At 43.5% G+C, this 17,824-nt stretch overlaps 1 protein-coding gene across 3 annotated transcripts in view; it reads left to right on the top strand.

Annotated features, from left to right (window-relative positions):
- Positions 1-17,824, top strand: part of LOC147728393 (ureidoglycolate lyase-like) — a 481,711-nt gene that overhangs the window by 337,317 nt on the left and 126,570 nt on the right. For all 3 annotated transcript variants that reach the window (XM_086962176.1, XM_086962177.1, XM_086962175.1), the window contains 3 exons: positions 10,123-10,213; positions 10,309-10,385; positions 14,860-14,970. In XM_086962176.1, coding sequence (XP_086818302.1) covers positions 10,123-10,213; positions 10,309-10,385; positions 14,860-14,970 — 279 coding nt within the window. The remainder of the gene's footprint in view (positions 1-10,122; positions 10,214-10,308; positions 10,386-14,859; positions 14,971-17,824) is intronic.

Below are 17,824 nucleotides of genomic sequence, written 5' to 3'. Positions count from 1 at the left end.
TACCCCCATCCTCCCCCAAAAATGATCATTTGTAAGCAAAAATATATCGTATACAATAGTAACAATTGTAGCAAAACGTAAGACTATAAACTGTGACGCAAAGGCGAACACGCCAGCAGCTGCAATCCCAAAAATAAGGGAACAAACATGTGAATGGATCGTCACCCATAAAAACGCCTGTGTAAGGATGTACCTTGGTACAGCGCGACACTGTAAATGGAGACTAAGACCAAATCCCAACCCTGTGTACGGGTTGACCTAAATCCATTATTGGAACAAACCCATGCCCAAACACCTTTTTGAGGTTACATACCCCCACAAGGGGGAAACAAACAGACCCAGTATAAGGGTTAACCTAAACGCAATATGGGAACTATATACTGATGCATTTCCGCAGAAAGATAAAGACCTGGCTGTTTGATCAAGAATAGTTACCGGCCTAACCTTGGGAAAACATTCAAAGTTTCTAGCGCCGAGACGCCTACGGGCAATTGTATGCGCTGTATAAATCTCAAAAATAAATAAATAAATAAACTACCCCATGCCCAACCCCCTTGAAGAGGCCACATACCCCCATGTAGGAGTAACAAACTGTCAAAAGTAAAGGGAAAGTTAACCCACGACCATCCCTCGTGTATATAAACAACGTGATGACCACCCACAAGAAATAAAGGAAGACCCATCCTCAGAAAAGAGTAAACCTGTGGCATCATGACATCAAATGTGCTGTTGAAGAAGCACTTATAGGGCCCGATTCACAGAACTAACTTAAGACAAAATCCTAAACTTACTACCATTTTCGTATTCACAGAAGGCACTTACTCATTTTCGTATTCACAGAAGACACTTACTCATTTCGGTATTCACAGAAGTTAGGAGTCCTAACTTTCGGACTCCTAAATGCCTTCTGTGAATACCGAAAGTCTTAAAACTAGGATTTTTCTCAACTTTACTACTACTAAACTGAGAAAAATCCTAATTTTAAGACTTTCGGTATTCACAGAAGGCATTTAGGAGCCCTAAAGTTAGGAGTCCTAACTTTACTACTAGTAATCTGAGAAAAATCCTAATTTTAAGACTTTTGGTATTCACAGAAGGCATTTAGGAGTCCTAAAGTTAGGACTCCTAACTTCTGTGAATACCGAAATGAGTGTCTTCTGTGAATACGAAAATGAGTAAGTGCCTTCTGTGAATACGAAAATGGTAGTAAGCTTAGGATTTTGTCTTAAGTTAGTTCTGTGAATCGGGCCCATTAACTTTAACTCTAACTATTGTGAACTATATTTGTCTTGAATACCACACTCTAGGCAAAACACCTAACATGCCCCTAAAAAACACACAAAGATGCCCCTTAAAAACAAACAAAGATGCCCCTATGCAACACACCGATGAGCGATTCCTCACCCGAGTTTTGTAGGAAAAACACTTCCCTTGCGTAAGGGCACAAAGGTTACAACACACTTACACCCAAGTTGCGTAAACGATTACAAAGGTAATAAATACCAACCCTTTTGTCATAAGTTATTGACCAAACTGTAGATGAAAATTGAAGGAGGACATTCTGGTGTGAAAACGAAACTCACACATTTGATAGGAGGGACTCAAAACACAGTCCGGTGACAACTCAACACAGTCCAGTGTCAAGCATCAAAGTAAAGTGCACTGCCAGAATTTAAAAATAAAGAAAGATCCTCTTCTTCGTTAGAGAACACATCTGTGCACCAAGCAAACCAAAAAGATCCTGGGAGCGTGAATACCCTCTCTACATGTGAGAAAGAAATTTCAAAAATTGAATGACAGACGAGAAAAGTGGACCGGCTAGAAGCAAAACTCAAAAGTCACCATGGCTCACCTCGACATGCTTGACATAGCAAGAAGTATGCTTAAAGTACATTACCCCCGACATACTTGAAACGGAGGATCTCCAGGAGGATTCCCAAATCGACAATACTTCAAAATGTTCAGGAATCGCAAGCACAGCGTTGACCTCAGACTTAATGATTCAATTTTATTGAGACATGCTCTGAACAATGTGGTTGGCGCAAGGAAAGATCACCTTAAAATACAATGTGCCACCATCAACCTTAAGAAGGCGGCACGCTTTTGGCGTTGCCACAGGTAGCTCCCGGTGCGAAGGTGCTCCAAAGACGTCCTGTGTAAAGAACATCCGTCATAGAGAATTCCTCGATGATGAGTGCATCATGCCGTATCCCACAAGGAAAAATCAGGTAAGGTTGCCCGCTGACAGAAGACGACACACGCCCAGGTTGGATTGTCTAAGGCAGTGGTTCCCAAACTTTTTTGGCCCGTACGCTCCCTTGACCTAATTGGCAGTTGGCCATGGCTCCCCACCATTTTTTACCAGTGCGCAGGATGTAAGCCCGACCTCGGGAATACTTCCTGTGGTCTTGCTTAAATTTCTCACACTGGCTGTCCATGTGCCCCAAACTCCTCACACCGCCTGTGTGCCCCAAGCTCCTCACGCTGCCTGTGTGCCCCAAACTCCTCACGCTGCCTGTGTGCCCCAAGCTACTCACTCTAACTGTCCATGTGCCCAAACTCCTCACAGTGCCTGTGTGTCCCAAACTCCTCAAGCTGCCTGTGTGCCCCAAGCTCCTCACACTGCATGTGTGCCCCAAACTCCTCACAGTGCCTGTGTGCCCCAAACTCCTCACAGTGCCTGTGTGCCCCAAGCCCCTCACGCTAACTGTCCATGTGCCCAAACTCCTCACAGTGCGTGTGTGCCCCAAGCTCCTCATGCTGCCTGTGTGCCTCAAGCTTTGGGTGACCAGAATTTTTAAGCCAAAACCGGGACAATTCACTAAAATAGAAGAAGGACTACAGTTTTACTTCAAGCCAATGCACATCATGACAACTCTCCTCAGCAGCGAATTACAGAACAGGCAGTTAGAACATACATAAAATGCCATTTTTAAACCGAGAAGCTTGCCTGGTAATTAAATTACTTTCTTGAAACAACTGCTAACTATTCCTGTTTTGTAAAACCTAAAAATGCACCTATGCAGTTATCAGCCGACCCTCTCTAAAAACCGGGACATAAGCTAAAATTCATGAAATCTCCTGGGACAGCTGGTGAAAAACTGGGACCTTTCAGGCAAATCCGGGATGCCTGGTCACCCTACCCAAGTGCCTCACGCTAACAGGCACTGTGAGGAGTTTGGGCACATAGACAGTGTGCCCCAAAGCAGAGATGGACATGAAGCAGATTTCACAGCACGGAGGCAAAAATCCCAGAAAAACACACACATTTACATGAAAGTGCGCATCTAGGGCGCGGCACTACAAGGCTTACAAGCCCTTACTCACCGAGTTTCTTCTAAAGAGGGTCCCACGAGGCTACACACAGTGAGACGAGGAGACGCTAGGCGAGGTGGGCAGGAACAATGCTACTGAAACGGTCCGAGCTGCGTAGGCAGAGTAATGCGAAGACTACGCATCGAAACCCACGTAGACGCATGCGTATGTACGCACATAGGGCAGTGCGCTCTTGGGCCAAACCAGTTGGCCAAACCCTTTTTTAAGTGCCATTTCAAACCCCCCCTCAAGTTTCTGCAGCTCCAATTTCCCACTTGGTGCGTGGCGGCACAGCACCCCGGGCTTCTCATCACGGCGCACCGGGGTGCCGCGGCGCACAGTTTGGGAAGCACTGGTCTAAGGTAAAGCGCTGCCGGTAATAATTAAAAATAAAAATAAAATTATGCTCACCGCTTAAGATCTCAAACCTCAGCATTTAATCCTGCCACACAACATGTTGAAAAGGTACGATCGCTGGTAAAACGGTATCCACAAGCAGCTTTTTTTTAAATTCTGAACGCGGTTGGGGCTGCAGACACGAAGAAAGTAAGACAAAAAATGTCCTACTCACACAAAACAACATAACACCATGGGCAACGTTCACTTTCAGACTTGGCCAGAGTCTGGAGTGTCATGTTGAGCAAACACGTTCTGTCACCTGTAACCACTCCACCAAAATGGCTTGTCAAGGCGTACTGTTAAGATCCAGGTACAAACATGACAAAGTAAGAGTTGACCATATGAGTAAGCACTGCACGCAGTTTGTTGTGACTGCAGCACTCACGTTAGTTTAGGTTGAAGTATGACAAAATTAGACATCAGGAATTGCGTATTAGTGCAGGCACAGCACACAGACTATTGTGACTTCTGATGGCGATGAGACAAGATAACAGTTACCCTGAAGTCACTGTAGTATTAAAGTCACTGTAGATAGATGTGTCTAGACACCAGATGTGGCTGTAGTTGAACTACTCCTCCAACTCACTGTAATCCTTTAGGTGGCTGTAGTATTCCCAGGCTATAGTGTTAGTTGGTGATGACACTGGTCGGTGGGTCGGTCCGTTGGAAAGGACACTGGTGGGGCTGGCGCTGGCTTGCCTGGAAATACTTTCTTTGTAGATGTAGTTACTTGTGGAATCTCTTAGTTTCTCTTTTTGTTACTTTGTAGTCCCTTTGTTTCTGTGCTGTTCCAAGAGTCTCTAGGGTCCAAGTCCGCTCGTCGCCAAAATATGTTGTGTCCTATAAAGGTAGACACCAGGAGCCAGGATATATTTTCAAGTCTTCTTTATTTAGTCTTATGTCCAAGTTACATCAGTCCTGTGTTCAGCCAGCACTGGTGTGGTACCAGCCCACCAGGAACAGCCTGCCTAGCTGCTCAGCCCATCTCTAACTGTCACAACTCATCCACTCAGGTACTCAGGCATTCCACACATCACAGTCACACCAACATTCTGTAACCAACTCACACTCTGGCTGAGCAGCTAGAGGCAGCAGGGCTGGAGTACATGCAAATGCAACTTAGTAGGGTATAACAGACCCCTCATTTGATTTGAAGAAAGGAAGCACGGGTCAATCCACTAAGCTAATGAAAAAGTGAAAAGTACAGCAGCAAATGCCACAGAAAGATTAGGACTGAAAGTGTGTCTCCCATGGAAGATTGGCAAAAAAGGGGACCCTTTTGGAGTTGTGTGGAAGCCCTATCCGGTCCTTAATCGTTGTTTGACTCAGCGAGTTCCAGCACTTGGGAAAATCCACAGCACCTCGCCGGACCCGCTTCGCGGGTCCCGCAGCGCCTGGTTAATTGAAGCGGCAGACTGACTGGGAATCCTTGGTGAGGAGCGGGGGGCAGGTGATAGCGTCAGCGGGGCTGCGAGCATTAGGCTGGGACTCCAGTGTCCAGGAGTCCCTGCGCGCCCGATTGAAGACACCTGGGCTGCTCTCCCCGCTGGCCACGCCCCCGCCAACGGAGTAGAAAGCTCACCTTGCCTCCGGTTCATTGGGACCCTTTTGGAGTTGTGTGGAAGCCCTATCCGGTCCTTAATCGTTGTTTGACTCAGCGAGTTCCAGCACTTGGGAAAATCCACAGCACCTCGCTGGACCCGCTTCGCGGGTCCCGCAGCGCCTGGTTAATTGAAGCGGCAGACTGACAGGAAATCCTTGGTGAGGAGCGCGGGGCAGGTGATAGCGTCAGCGGGGCTGCGAGCATTAGGCTGGGACTCCAGTGTCCATGAGTCCCTGCGCGCCCAATTGAAGACACCTGGGCTGCTCTCCCCGCTGGCCACGCCCCCGCCAACGGAGTAGAAAGCTCACCTTGCCTCCGGTTCATTGGGACCCTTTTGGAGTTGTGTGGAAGCCCTATCCGGTCCTTAATCGTTGTTTGACTCAGCGAGTTCCAGCACTTGGGAAAATTCACAGCACCTCGCCGGACCCGCTTCGCGGGTCCCGCAGCGCCTGGTTAATTGAAGCGGCAGACTGACTGGGAATCCTTGGTGAGGAGCGCGGGGCAGGTGATAGCGTCAGCGGGGCTGCGAGCATTAGGCTGGGAATCCAGTGTCCAGGAGTCCCTGCGCGCCCAATTGAAGACACCTGGGCTGCTCTCCCCGCTGGCCACGCCCCCCTGCCTATCAGCCTATGAGATCGCTGTAATTTAGTTTAAAGGCAACCAGTGCCACCGCCTCGCGGGAGCGAGCGGGAGAAGCCCGGGACAAGGGCGGGACCGTCTGCGGCCGTCAGGGGCCGAAGGAGGCCGGGCTGGGCCACCCCACTGACATTTACTGAACTGGTATTTTTCTTTGTTGGTAGTGTTAGTGACCTAACCTGCTTTTAATTATTGAGGTGGTAAGAGGTTCGCTATTATGGCTTCTTTTATAAATACTCCGACCTTGTTGCCCTCTTCGAATGAGAAAGGGGCTACTAACATGGGCCCCCTAGATACCTATTTTAAACGGCTGCCTCAGGATATTGATAGGGAAATTGCCCTGGCAGAAAGACGTGCGGAACGCAGGTTGTCCATTGAGCTTCTAAAAACCTCTGTTGATAAACGTCCAACCCAAAGTTTTCCATCATTGGTCACGCCTTTATCATCCATCACGCTGCCTGTTGCACAGGAAATCCCACACCTCTCTCCCCCAACAATTGAGCCATTGGCTACTTTTCCTTTGGAAATAGTAACCTCTACTTTGCCTGTAACCCCTCCTAGTGTTCTTACTAATCCATTCACTGGGCAGCAGCCTACAGCTCAGCCCAGTGTTTTAATACATGTTGCAAAACCCAAACCCTGTTCTAAAAGGAAAAGGAGTGTAGTTCCAAAGAAATGTTATGCTCCAAAACCTCCAAAAAAATACAGGAAATTAGGAACATGTACACGACCTCGTGACACTACTGGGAGTAATCCTAGTGGGCCACCAATGGGCGAGGGAGAAGCTGTTCCATCAGGCTCAGGTCCCATAGTAATAGCATCCCCTGGGACACCACTGCCATCAGGCTCAGATCCCATAGTAATAGCATCCCCTGGGACACCACCATCCAACCCGCAATTGTTCTTGGAGTTGGAAAAATTAATACGGTCCCTCTTGAACCCCTTTGAAGACAGACTCAAAAAGCTAGCTGACCAGCTAGACCACCTAGAGCAGGCTAGTCTAGATAATTTCTTTTCAACAAAATCACTAATCAAGTCCTATCTTAAATCGGGCGAGAATAGGAATCACCAGCAACCAGCTGAGCAAGATGGAGGTGCCCCCTCGGTTGAATTACATCCTCCCGTGGTTAGTATTGCAACTGGCCTACGGGGGAAGGGACAAAGCAGTAAGACTACTACCGAATCGCCAGCTATCCCAAGTAAAAGCAATTGCGGGAAAACTAAGCCCCCTAGTACGGTGGCCAAAGGTAGCAAGGGATGCCCAAAAAATGCCACCCCTGCTAGTAATGCTATTCAACCCCTACCAAGTACCCTGATAGCTTGCCAGGGCCCTTCGGTTAGTGATGATAGAAATTCCTGCGAAAATAGTGTTGAAACAAATAAGCCCCATGCTCCACAAGTTCTAAATAGGGATGGTTCTGTAACTGGTGGTAACGACAGCTATAGGAAAAAAAATGCTTCCTTGGTGTCAAAGAATGTTCTCCTCCCACGCCCTGTTGTTCCAGAACAAAGCCGACCAACACCCTGTGTGATAAAACCTCCAACTAGGATACCCCCAATAAATCTTACCCCGGATTCTTATCCCTATGTGGCTATTCTTACCAATGTTCCATCTCTATTGGTAGGCCAAAGAGAAACCTTCCAGATGTTAAAAAATAAGGTTATGCACTGGTTAAGGGTTAATAGACCACTGCCCGGGGAAGTGGATGGTTTGATTATCGGGGTAGGAAGGGTTAACTGGATAGGATGTACCCCGAAAAATCTGGGGGGAGAATGTATTATAATCAACTTTCAAGATCCAAGGTTGGTAGGATTGATCACGAGGCCAGGCTGGAGCACTAGCAGTGGTGGGATTGGCATTGTGGATCTCACCTTTTTTTATCCAAGACCAGTTGGCGCCCACCTTGGTGGGAATAACGAGCTAGGGAGATTCAGCTATCCTCCGCAGGCAGAGACCATCCCTTTTAACGTTCCTTTTCCACGACCAAATTTTTGTTATGATCAAGTTTACAACTTTCATGATGGGATGAAAAATTTGGGGTGGGGATGTTGACGAAAATCGGGTGATTTCCTGGAAACTGGGGGCAACATGGCTAGGGAGGATGTATCCAAGAATTCTGTGGCATCAATTATGGATGTAATAGCAAGTCCAAATGAAGTGACTATTGATGGGAAGAATGAGAATTGGAGGGGGGACAGTAGGGTGTGCATGGAAAGTCTGGGGGTGAAGTAAGGTCCATATTAAATACTGTTGTTACCCAGGGAACCGATGTTAACTGTGTGGATATTGTTGTAGATGAGGAAGGTAATTGTGAGAGTCTGGCCAACCTTCCGCCTATGCCAGCCCTTGAAACGGGAACTTGTAATGGCACTAGCCCGGGGAGGCTCTTTTCGTGGAATATCGCGGGGCTAGGTACTAGACTATTGTCCCAAAATTGGATAGACTTTGTTAACGGGTTTGAAGTGTGTCTATTTCAAGAGACATGGGCTTGCGATCCGATCTTCCTCCCAGGCTATTTAAACTTTTGTATTCCAGCGAGCAGAGGCCCTAGGGGCCGACCCATGGGAGGTTTAACAGTTTGGATCAAGCAAAGTCTACAAGTTAAAATAAAAGTGCTTGACCTGGGTTGCAAGGATATCCAATTGATAAGAATGTCATCGGATAAGGGGGGTGTGATAGATATATACAACATTTATGCTAGGGGTACCAATACTGGGAATTCTCCCACCCTAGAGGCCCTATCCTCCTTCCTTGAATCACAGTCCCTGGGAAATAGAGTGGTTGTGGCTGGCGATCTCAACAGGACCTTCGAACCGTTGGAGAATACGGAAAATCCGATAGGGCAAGAGGAAGATGTCCAATGGGGTGTCCCGATCCTAAATCTTGCACCAGTTAAACGGTGGACAAAAGACATATTGCTATTAAATGCACTATGCTTGGAATATGGGTTGAGGGCCCTTAATGGAAGGACAAAGAGCGACCAGGGAGGCAACTGTACATTTGACAATGGTCATAGTAAAAGTAGAATAGACTATGTCATTTGTAGCCTTAATTTATGGTATGGGATAGGCGATATGGAAATAAAGGGTAGATTGGAAAGCGATCATAATCCCCTTTGTGTCACCCACACTTGGTGGACGGCCATGCCGGACAAATTACAATCACCTAGTGAAGTATTACCTGTAATGGCCAATGATATGCGTAGAGTCAAATGGCCAAATGTGCTGGCAAATGTAGCCTCCATGGACTATATAAATTCTGAGGTGGATGCTGCAATTGCCGCCATGGAGATAGCTAATCCCGTAACACCTGGGTCCGCTACAACGACAGCCATACATGATAAATTCTTTTCCCTTTTAAAACCACATTTTATGAGATTGACTAATGCAAATAGAAAAGCCCCACTCAAAATGGCCAGGTGGTTTAATAAGCCGTGCAGGTTAGCTAGATTGGAACTGGGTAGGGCAATTAGAAGTAGGGACAGGGTCTTGATTAGTGTAGCCAGGAAACACTACAATGTTAGTATTCGCCAGGCTAAGAAAAAGTGGGATGAAGAATATTGGGATGAGTTGCTGGAAGCCTCCGGGGCAAGGGATTCCAGACTTTTCTGGAAAATTGTGAAGTGGGGCCGAGGTGGTACCCCTAACAACCCAGATAACAATGTCGATGAGGCATCCTGGGTTGAGTATTTCAAACCCCAGTATGCAGAGAACAGGGAGATTGTGGTTATAGAACCAATTCCAGTTGTATTTTGCAAGGAAGTGTTTGCTGTGGAAGGGCTCAGTTCATGCCATCCCATAGGGGAGTAGTTTGTTTAAACATATTTTTTAAGTAAAGTTAGCAAGGTCTCTGTCTTCAGGATGGGGATACATCTAATTTATTTATAGTGCTGTTATAAAGAAGGCAGATTGGATTAACTCCAATTAACTTGGAGTTCTTTCTAAGAAAATTAATGTAGTAATTAAGAACATTAAAAGAAATCATGTAAACAAATAATAGACTTAAAAATGTATTTCCCTTATGTTTACAGTATTTATACTTTTGCCAAGCTTTGAATATAATGCTAACCAGAGGTGATGCCTACATACAACAAGGATGCCTTTTTTTGGATGTGTATTGGCGTTTTAGACCTACTCATCCAATTCTTCTTTACTGTTCTGGCACACAGGTGGATTTTGATGATGGAAACTGTCCAACATTCTTTAATCAAGTTAAAGGAATCTACAATATTTGCCAGGCTGTTAACCAAAAGTTTCCTGGTAAGAACATACATCTTGAACTGGACCCTTGTGTAATTGTGTGAGTTATTGTGTTTGGTGTGGTAACATATTTGTTTTTTTGTTCTTTAATCTAGATGTACCACCTATATCAAAAGCACCCGTATTAATGCTTAGACCTCGAGCATGGAATATGGTTGAGCACAATATGATGGTATGTGTCTCTTCATTTTAAACCTGGTCTGTAGACTCCCAGGGATCAGCAACGTCTACTAAGGGGGTCTGTGACTGTTTAGAAAACTGAATAATATTAGCAGATTGATAAGGTACATATACCTCAAAAATGCAACATATAAAATTCAATATTTTAAAACGCTCTATAAATGTTTTGAAACTAGAAATTGGAGGCTAAAAATTAAGTTGGTATCCTTAGCTTGATTTGTGGGAGCAGTATAAGTACAGCAAACTGAATCTAGTATGGATTATTGGTTGGCACAATTGAAACACTTGCATTACGAGCAAAAAAGGGAAGGTGATAAGCTAGAGCCATATTGCTATATCCTTAAGAAAAAAGTACATTTTAAAAAAGCTCCAAAATTGCGATTCAAATTTAAATGTTGACTTTTCTATTTATTTGTTTGTGAATTTAAGTATTTCATAACTTATATATGTGTTTGATGTATACTTGTTTCTAATTTTGTGCATAGTTTTAAGGTTTAAATCATAGAATTGTCTTAACCCGGGGTCTTCGGCTTCCAATAGTGCTTCCAAGGGGGGGTCACCAGAAGTTAAATGATTAAGAACCGCTGCTCTAGATCAAAATGAATAAGCCTATTCATTACGAAGATTAACAACTCCTTGTCCAGTACACAGTAGTACTTAGGCAACGTATAAGTTCCTTATAAGTTTCAAAACCTGTCCTGTTCATGAATGTATGCTTTTCAAAGACATTTCTGACATATTTCCTAACTACAGTTATTCAGCATTTACCCATAACTGAGAATATGCATGCCTAGGTTTATGAAATTAGAAAATTTCAAAAATATATTTTTACTTTTTTGTGGAAAATTGCATTATTTATCGAAGGTCTTGTTTTTCTTACACCCACTTTAAACTATGCTTTAAGTGCACTATACAACTCACTCTTTGGTAGTTCATGCAGTAACGTTTGTAAGTATGCATGTAAAAGGCATTGCAAATGGTTCTGAATACTCTCATAGTAACAATTTTGTGAATGTTCCTCTCCTTTGTTTTACATTTTCTCATCCATCTCCCTGACTCCTAACCAAGTACTCATTGAAATGTCAGTTACAGGTGTGGCAAATCAGTAATATCGACAGGGAAAGCTTTTTGACAGAATCCGAACTTTAATTTCTGTGTGAAAATCAAATGACTCTTTCATAAAGGTTTGCCTTTATAGGTGGACTTTCCACAGGACTAAGTTTGAGATATGGCTGGGAAAACAGGACGTATATTCTGGTTTACTGAAATTATACTCTCACTGTCCACAGATTATGAGGCCACTTTAAAAAGAATTTTCTGTACATACATGAGGTTCACACATAGAAAAGTCGAAAACTCAGACGGCAAGACTGACAATTGATTCATAAAGTCAGTATTACATGTAAAGATGTTGTTCACGTGTGCAGACAGTTCTCTGCGCATACTGACATTATGCCCATAGATGACACCCCTATTGAGACTGTATACCCATTCTATATTAGCAATGCACTAATAAACATGTTAAAGGGACTATCCAGTGAGTGATGTCACAATATCTCTCCAAACCCAGGCACACATCATCAAACAAAGGAACACTTACTGTTGGTGATTGTTAGAGATACAAGACTGGGTAAAGAGGACTGTTTTTTTCTCTATGTTCGAAGGCCCTTGTAATTGTGACAGAGGTTTGTGGTACATTTTTTCACAGACTTTGAGGATATTGGCATCTGTGTTGTCTATTTATTAGGAGAAAATCCAGTTGTTTCATTGTATCATACACATTCTAGAATGCACCCATTCATGGAAAACATTATAAGAACTCTGCATTGGTATAATTCTTTCTCACTACTCACTTAGGCGTCATCAAAATGGATACTTTCTTCTCCATATAATAGGAATAATACTGGTGTGGATTGATTCTAGTCCACCTTTTCATGATACCTTTACCTTTCTCCAAGGCATAACATCATATGCTGGTTGATCATCCAAGCTGCCATACAGTTTGTGATGGTGAAAAAGACAAATCTGTAAATGAATAAATACAAAGCATGATGTGCAGCTGTTCTCTCATGAGATAAAGCACCATATATGTTGTGAAAGCACTTTGCTTTCATGGGCGTATTACTTGCACAGTAGTAGAACTGGATGCAAACACTGCTCATGGGAAATAGTGCTACCTCTCGATAACAGTACTTACCTGGGCAATAGCTGTGTCCAAATGTTTCTACTGGAAATGGGGAATGCATGTTACATATTTTCACAAATCTGATATGAAACACCGTAAATTAGCTTTACCTGTTAGCAAACCAATAGAAATGCCCCCATTTTTTCTTCATACACTTAAATTTATAATCCTTGCTTTTAGGAATATACTAATTAATACCATCCTAGTCATAGTGCCAAGATCTCTACTTATTTATGATTATTTTTAAAGCACATCCTTGGCCTTGCAAGGGACTCCTAGTGCTCTAGAAACTATTGCGCCCTAAAAGGGATTAACAAACCCATCGTGAATGAGGCATAAGTGGAAAAGCCAAGTTTTCTGCATTTTTCAAAAGTTTGGGTGGATAGGTTTTCAATGTTTAAGTGATTAAATTCAATATTAAGGCTTCTTGAACTCTAAATTTTCTTCTGCCTCAAGTTTTAAATCTAGGTTTTGGTATCTCAGGGAGCATTTCAGAGACCAATCGCAGATTCTTTATTGAGGAGAATATGCATGCTCGTTCAAAGGAGAATACTTTTTCCTAGTAGTAACCAATAAAGCAATGGTTTGTATGATAACCTCCGATAGATTAAATGGGCAAAATCAATCCTAGATTGGACTAATGAATCGATTGCCATCACACCCTAGAGGAAAGATAGGAACAGAAGGGCTTTTCTCAATGCTCAAAGCTTATAAAAGCTGATTGTGGTGGTATTCACGGGTACATCATCAAGATGATGAGTCCTTAACTTTGTAACTACCTGTACCGGGCAAGGACCACATGCAGGTCACAATTTAATATTCGAAAAATGTTAACCTTTTTACATGCGCATAATCTCTGTTTTTCATGGATTAAACTATCGAAAATTTCAGAACGTTCAATCCTGAATTTATCTAATTCAAGGGATATGTATTTTGACATCTCAGAATCCTCTCCATGAAACCTGAAGATGATCTATGTATCGCCTGCATACATGCAAAATGTCGGTTGGTACTGACAAGCAATTTAGCCAGAGGCAAAAAGAGAGAATAAATAGCAAATGTAACAACACCTGGGTTAAGGTGTAAAAGACAAAGGCACACGTTGTATCGTTTGATTTTTGTTCTTGAGAAAAGATGCAATCCATTTAAAGCTGTACTTTCGATTGAGTAATCTGGCAGACATTGAATCCCTAGTTAATAGTAGACGATGTCAATTGCTGCAGACAGGTTGAGTAAAATATGTATTTATTTATTTAAGGTAAGTACATGTGGAATTAAGAATAGTGAATGTGTCCTTACCTATGTATAGTTACTGTCACAATTTAGTGGTAGCTGATATTGTGAAGTCATATTTTTGTAGGATGATATTGTTGTCAATATTCTAACATAGATCTTACAAGAAGTGTCTCACGTCCCTTATGACAAGAGTATCAAATACCATTATCTTCTCAATCGACTCAATATTGGCTCAACATTTTTCCAACTTCTCATGAAAACAAAACTAAGATTATTAGATAATATTTGACCAATAGTTGGTTTGACCTTCGAGCACACCAGAGCAAAATATTCTCTTGCCTTACACACCCCACCCACCCCACACTGGCAGAATTGTCTTCTTTCTTATACAGACCAAAAGAAGGTCTCCATATATGTGCATCACTCTCTTAGCCATTTCAAGCTAATCTAAAATTGTAAACTTGCCTCATCTTCAGAGGAATCAGGCCCTGTGGGTAGAGTGTCTGTGATCTTATCTCTATGATCCACGATCACTGTCTTCAAAAAGACAGGGGACCCATGTTCTCAGGCACTGGCCGTTCCTTAACTCCCACTGAAATAGGAACAAGGCCTATGTACCACAAGATGTTGCCTCTCATCATTAGATGTATGGATTTCCAAAGCAATGCCCTGGCCCTTCTTGTAGAGACCATGAGCACTAAGAGCCCATGTCTGATTCCCAATCGCAAACTATGCTTCGTGCATGGGGTTTAGAGATCAGGAGCACCTTAACAAATCAAATCCTTGTCATTACCTGGCAACTGCACTAAAGTGACATCACATCAATGGTACACACATACTGCCTAGTATACAGATTGAGGAATGAAAACGAACACCAATCCCTTGTGATGTAATAGTGCATGCTGTTTATTAAGGGAAACAACACTGTGAGAATGCAAGAACTAGTGTGGGGACCATGTCACAAATTATGCTGTTTCCAGAGCTTGGCCATTACTAATAGTGTTGCAGTTGATCTCATGTGTTATAATGTTCAATCTTTTGACAGGTAAATGGGCGGGAGATTCCCGGACCACTCTTTGATTTTGGCTTGCTGATTTACCACACTGGGAAAACATTGTTTGAGAATGAAAGCGGCCCTTTCTTCTATCTATCAAAGGTGAGGAAGTATATTTTTTTAAACATACTTTATTGATTTTCATTTATTACCTTTACATACCATCAATTTGATTCTTTGTATATTTGCATTTCCAATTTGGCATTGTGTACATTGCATTCATGACCTTTTGCCCGACCTATTATACAGAAATAACACAGGTATCTATTCCAGATAAATCCGAGTACAGTGTCATCAATAAGTATGTACAATGGTCATTAACTTTGAACTTGTAACTCCTACTTACATACCCCACTCCCACCCTTCAGGCTCTGGCAGTCTCTATCGCAATTATCAAAGGTGAACAAGTAAATGTCAACATGTATATCATTTGCAATACAAAGAAACCCACCCCTTGGGACAGACAAACATATACAGGTAACTGCTATTGATGTCCTATCAGGGCTTAAAAGGAGCTCTTTTTGTATATTATGTGCACGTTTTTGAGTGCTCTTTTAACACCTGTGCATCACAAAAATGATGATATTGCTGTTGGTGTGTTGATTTTAATTCCTCTAATGACTTTGAATAAGAGCATGTGAAAGGGATGTTGGCACTACAGAAACATTCTCTGGCTTTGATTTCCCTAGAATTCATTTTTCTGTGTTCCCTTGGTATATGCTTGGACGCATGGATTTCCCTGCCTTTAGCTTCCTGACAGTTAGAACATCTGTTATTTTTTATTTGCACTGATAAGAGACAAGCTTACTACCTCTTGCCCTGCGTATATACACTGCAATGGGGTGTTTATATTTCACATGTGATGCAAGTGACACAAATACAATGGATTAAAGGAAACTACTGGATCTGAATTTATGGCGTTGTGTGTTGTGTATGTTATGCTACTTGCATTTTGGTTAACAAATAATTTGCCAATTCCTTTACCCTTTGGCACTTTAGGTTCTTGAGAAGACTGCTGTTGGGTTTGCCCTAAAGAGGGTCTCAATGGAGAGAGTAGTCAAACAACCATGTTTGGCCCCTTTGTGTGTAGGTGAAGTTATTTGCTCAATGGGGGTTTTCCCTAAGGTGATGCTCTGTGGGGGATGGCGGATTTTGTAAAATTCCCCCAAAAATACTATGGATGTTAATTGTAGCATGTGTTATTCCTATGAGATGTTCTACATTGGGGGGTGTGGGTCTTGCAGCCATCCACCTCATCCTAATCAGCAAAAGCTGTGATATTCGTTTTTTGGAAACCTCTGCTCTTCCATTGACTTACAAGGGTCTATAATATTCGTTGTATAGTGTTGGTAACGCTTCTGATTCTTGCCTTGGGTGTTGGTTGCTGGGCTAGGTTCCGTTGGTGTTGCTCTGAGCATTTTCCCTACCTCTTTGTAATCAAGTGAGAGGTATCCTCTTCTCATCCTGTTTTTATTAATTTGTAGTCTGGCATTTCTCAATCTGGTGTTTAATTGTGCTAGTTTCCCTTGCCGAAGAAGCTATGTCTAGTCTGTGTGCCCAGCATTCTGCTTATCTGATTATCAAAAGGAGAACAGAATGCTACAGAGACAGACCCTTTCTAGACAAATCCCATTTAGATACATTTACCTGATAAGCACAGTGATGTAGAAAGGCATTGCAATGGGAAGACATCAACAAAGATAGAGGGACTGGGAGTAATTAAGGTCCAGGATGTACACTCCCAACAAATAATCATAAAAGCAAAATGTGCTGTTCCTTCCAAAAATGAAAGTTAACTCCACTCATGCACTATAATGATTGCCAGATTTGAAGGTGCTGCCTTGCCCAAACGGGCCCCTGATCCTTTGTACGATGAGCTTGACAACTATTGATTTATTATGTTATGTTATGTTATGTTATACTAGATTTATAAAGCGCAGAGCTACTCAAAGTATCCCGGCGCTGCTACCAAGAAATCCCACCACAGAACCAGCTGAAGAATCAGAAACGTCGGGAGAAAAGGGCCTCAAAACAGCAGCGTTTTTAATTTTTTCTTCTTGAAAGCTGCCGGGTCTGAGACCATCCTGAGGTCGAGAGGGAGTTCATTTCAGGCTAAGCCAGCTTTGCGGGTGAAGAAACAGCCGCCCAGCCGGTGACTTTTGAACCGGGGGTTCTGTATAAGGAGTTGGTCAGACGACCGCAGTTGCCTGGAAGGAGTATAGAAGGCAAAGCGCTTCTGGAGGTAGAGTGGACCCAGCCCATACAGAGCCCGTTGGACAATGGACAGCATTTTGTATTTGAGGCGAGACTCGACTGGGAGCCAGTGTAGGTGGCGGAGATGAAACCGCACACTCTGTCTGGGAGAAAGTCCCAGTAGGAGTCTCGCTGCCGCGTTTTGGACTACCTGCAGCTTCCTGGTAAGATACCCCGGACATCCCACCAGGAGGGCATTAGCTTAGTCTAGCCGGGAAAGGATGAGCGCCCGAACAACTGTTTCTTTGGCACCGACTGGCAGGAGAGGGAAACATTTTCGCAGCATTTTCAGGGTGCCAAAGCAAGACCCTGTGAGTTTCTTAATGTGAGTCGCGAAATTAAGGTTCTCCTCAAACCAGACCCCCAGATTTTTTGCAAGACCCTTGACTGACTGGGGGGGGCGGAAAGTCAGATGGCCAAAGGGTGACTCTAAAATCCGCAGGAAACAAGCCAAACAAGAGCACCTCCGATTTCTCTTCGTTGCACTTAAGCTGTGCATTAGACAACCAGCGAAACAATGACGAGAGACACCGCTGCGCAGTGCTGACCGAGTCCTCTCCCCTTTTCCAGGTGAACAGTAACTGCGTGTCATCCGCATATGCCATCACCTTAGCCCCCAATGACTCCGCCAGATAAACCAGGGGAGTCACGTAGATTTTGAACAAAAGGGGGCTAAGAGAGGAACCCTGTGGGACGCCAGTGG

The sequence above is a fragment of the Lissotriton vulgaris genome, chromosome 3_1 (assembly GCF_964263255.1).
Source record: "Lissotriton vulgaris chromosome 3_1, aLisVul1.2, whole genome shotgun sequence".
Taxonomy (NCBI): domain Eukaryota; kingdom Metazoa; phylum Chordata; class Amphibia; order Caudata; family Salamandridae; genus Lissotriton; species Lissotriton vulgaris.
This window is presented reverse-complemented; position numbering and strand designations above follow the sequence as displayed.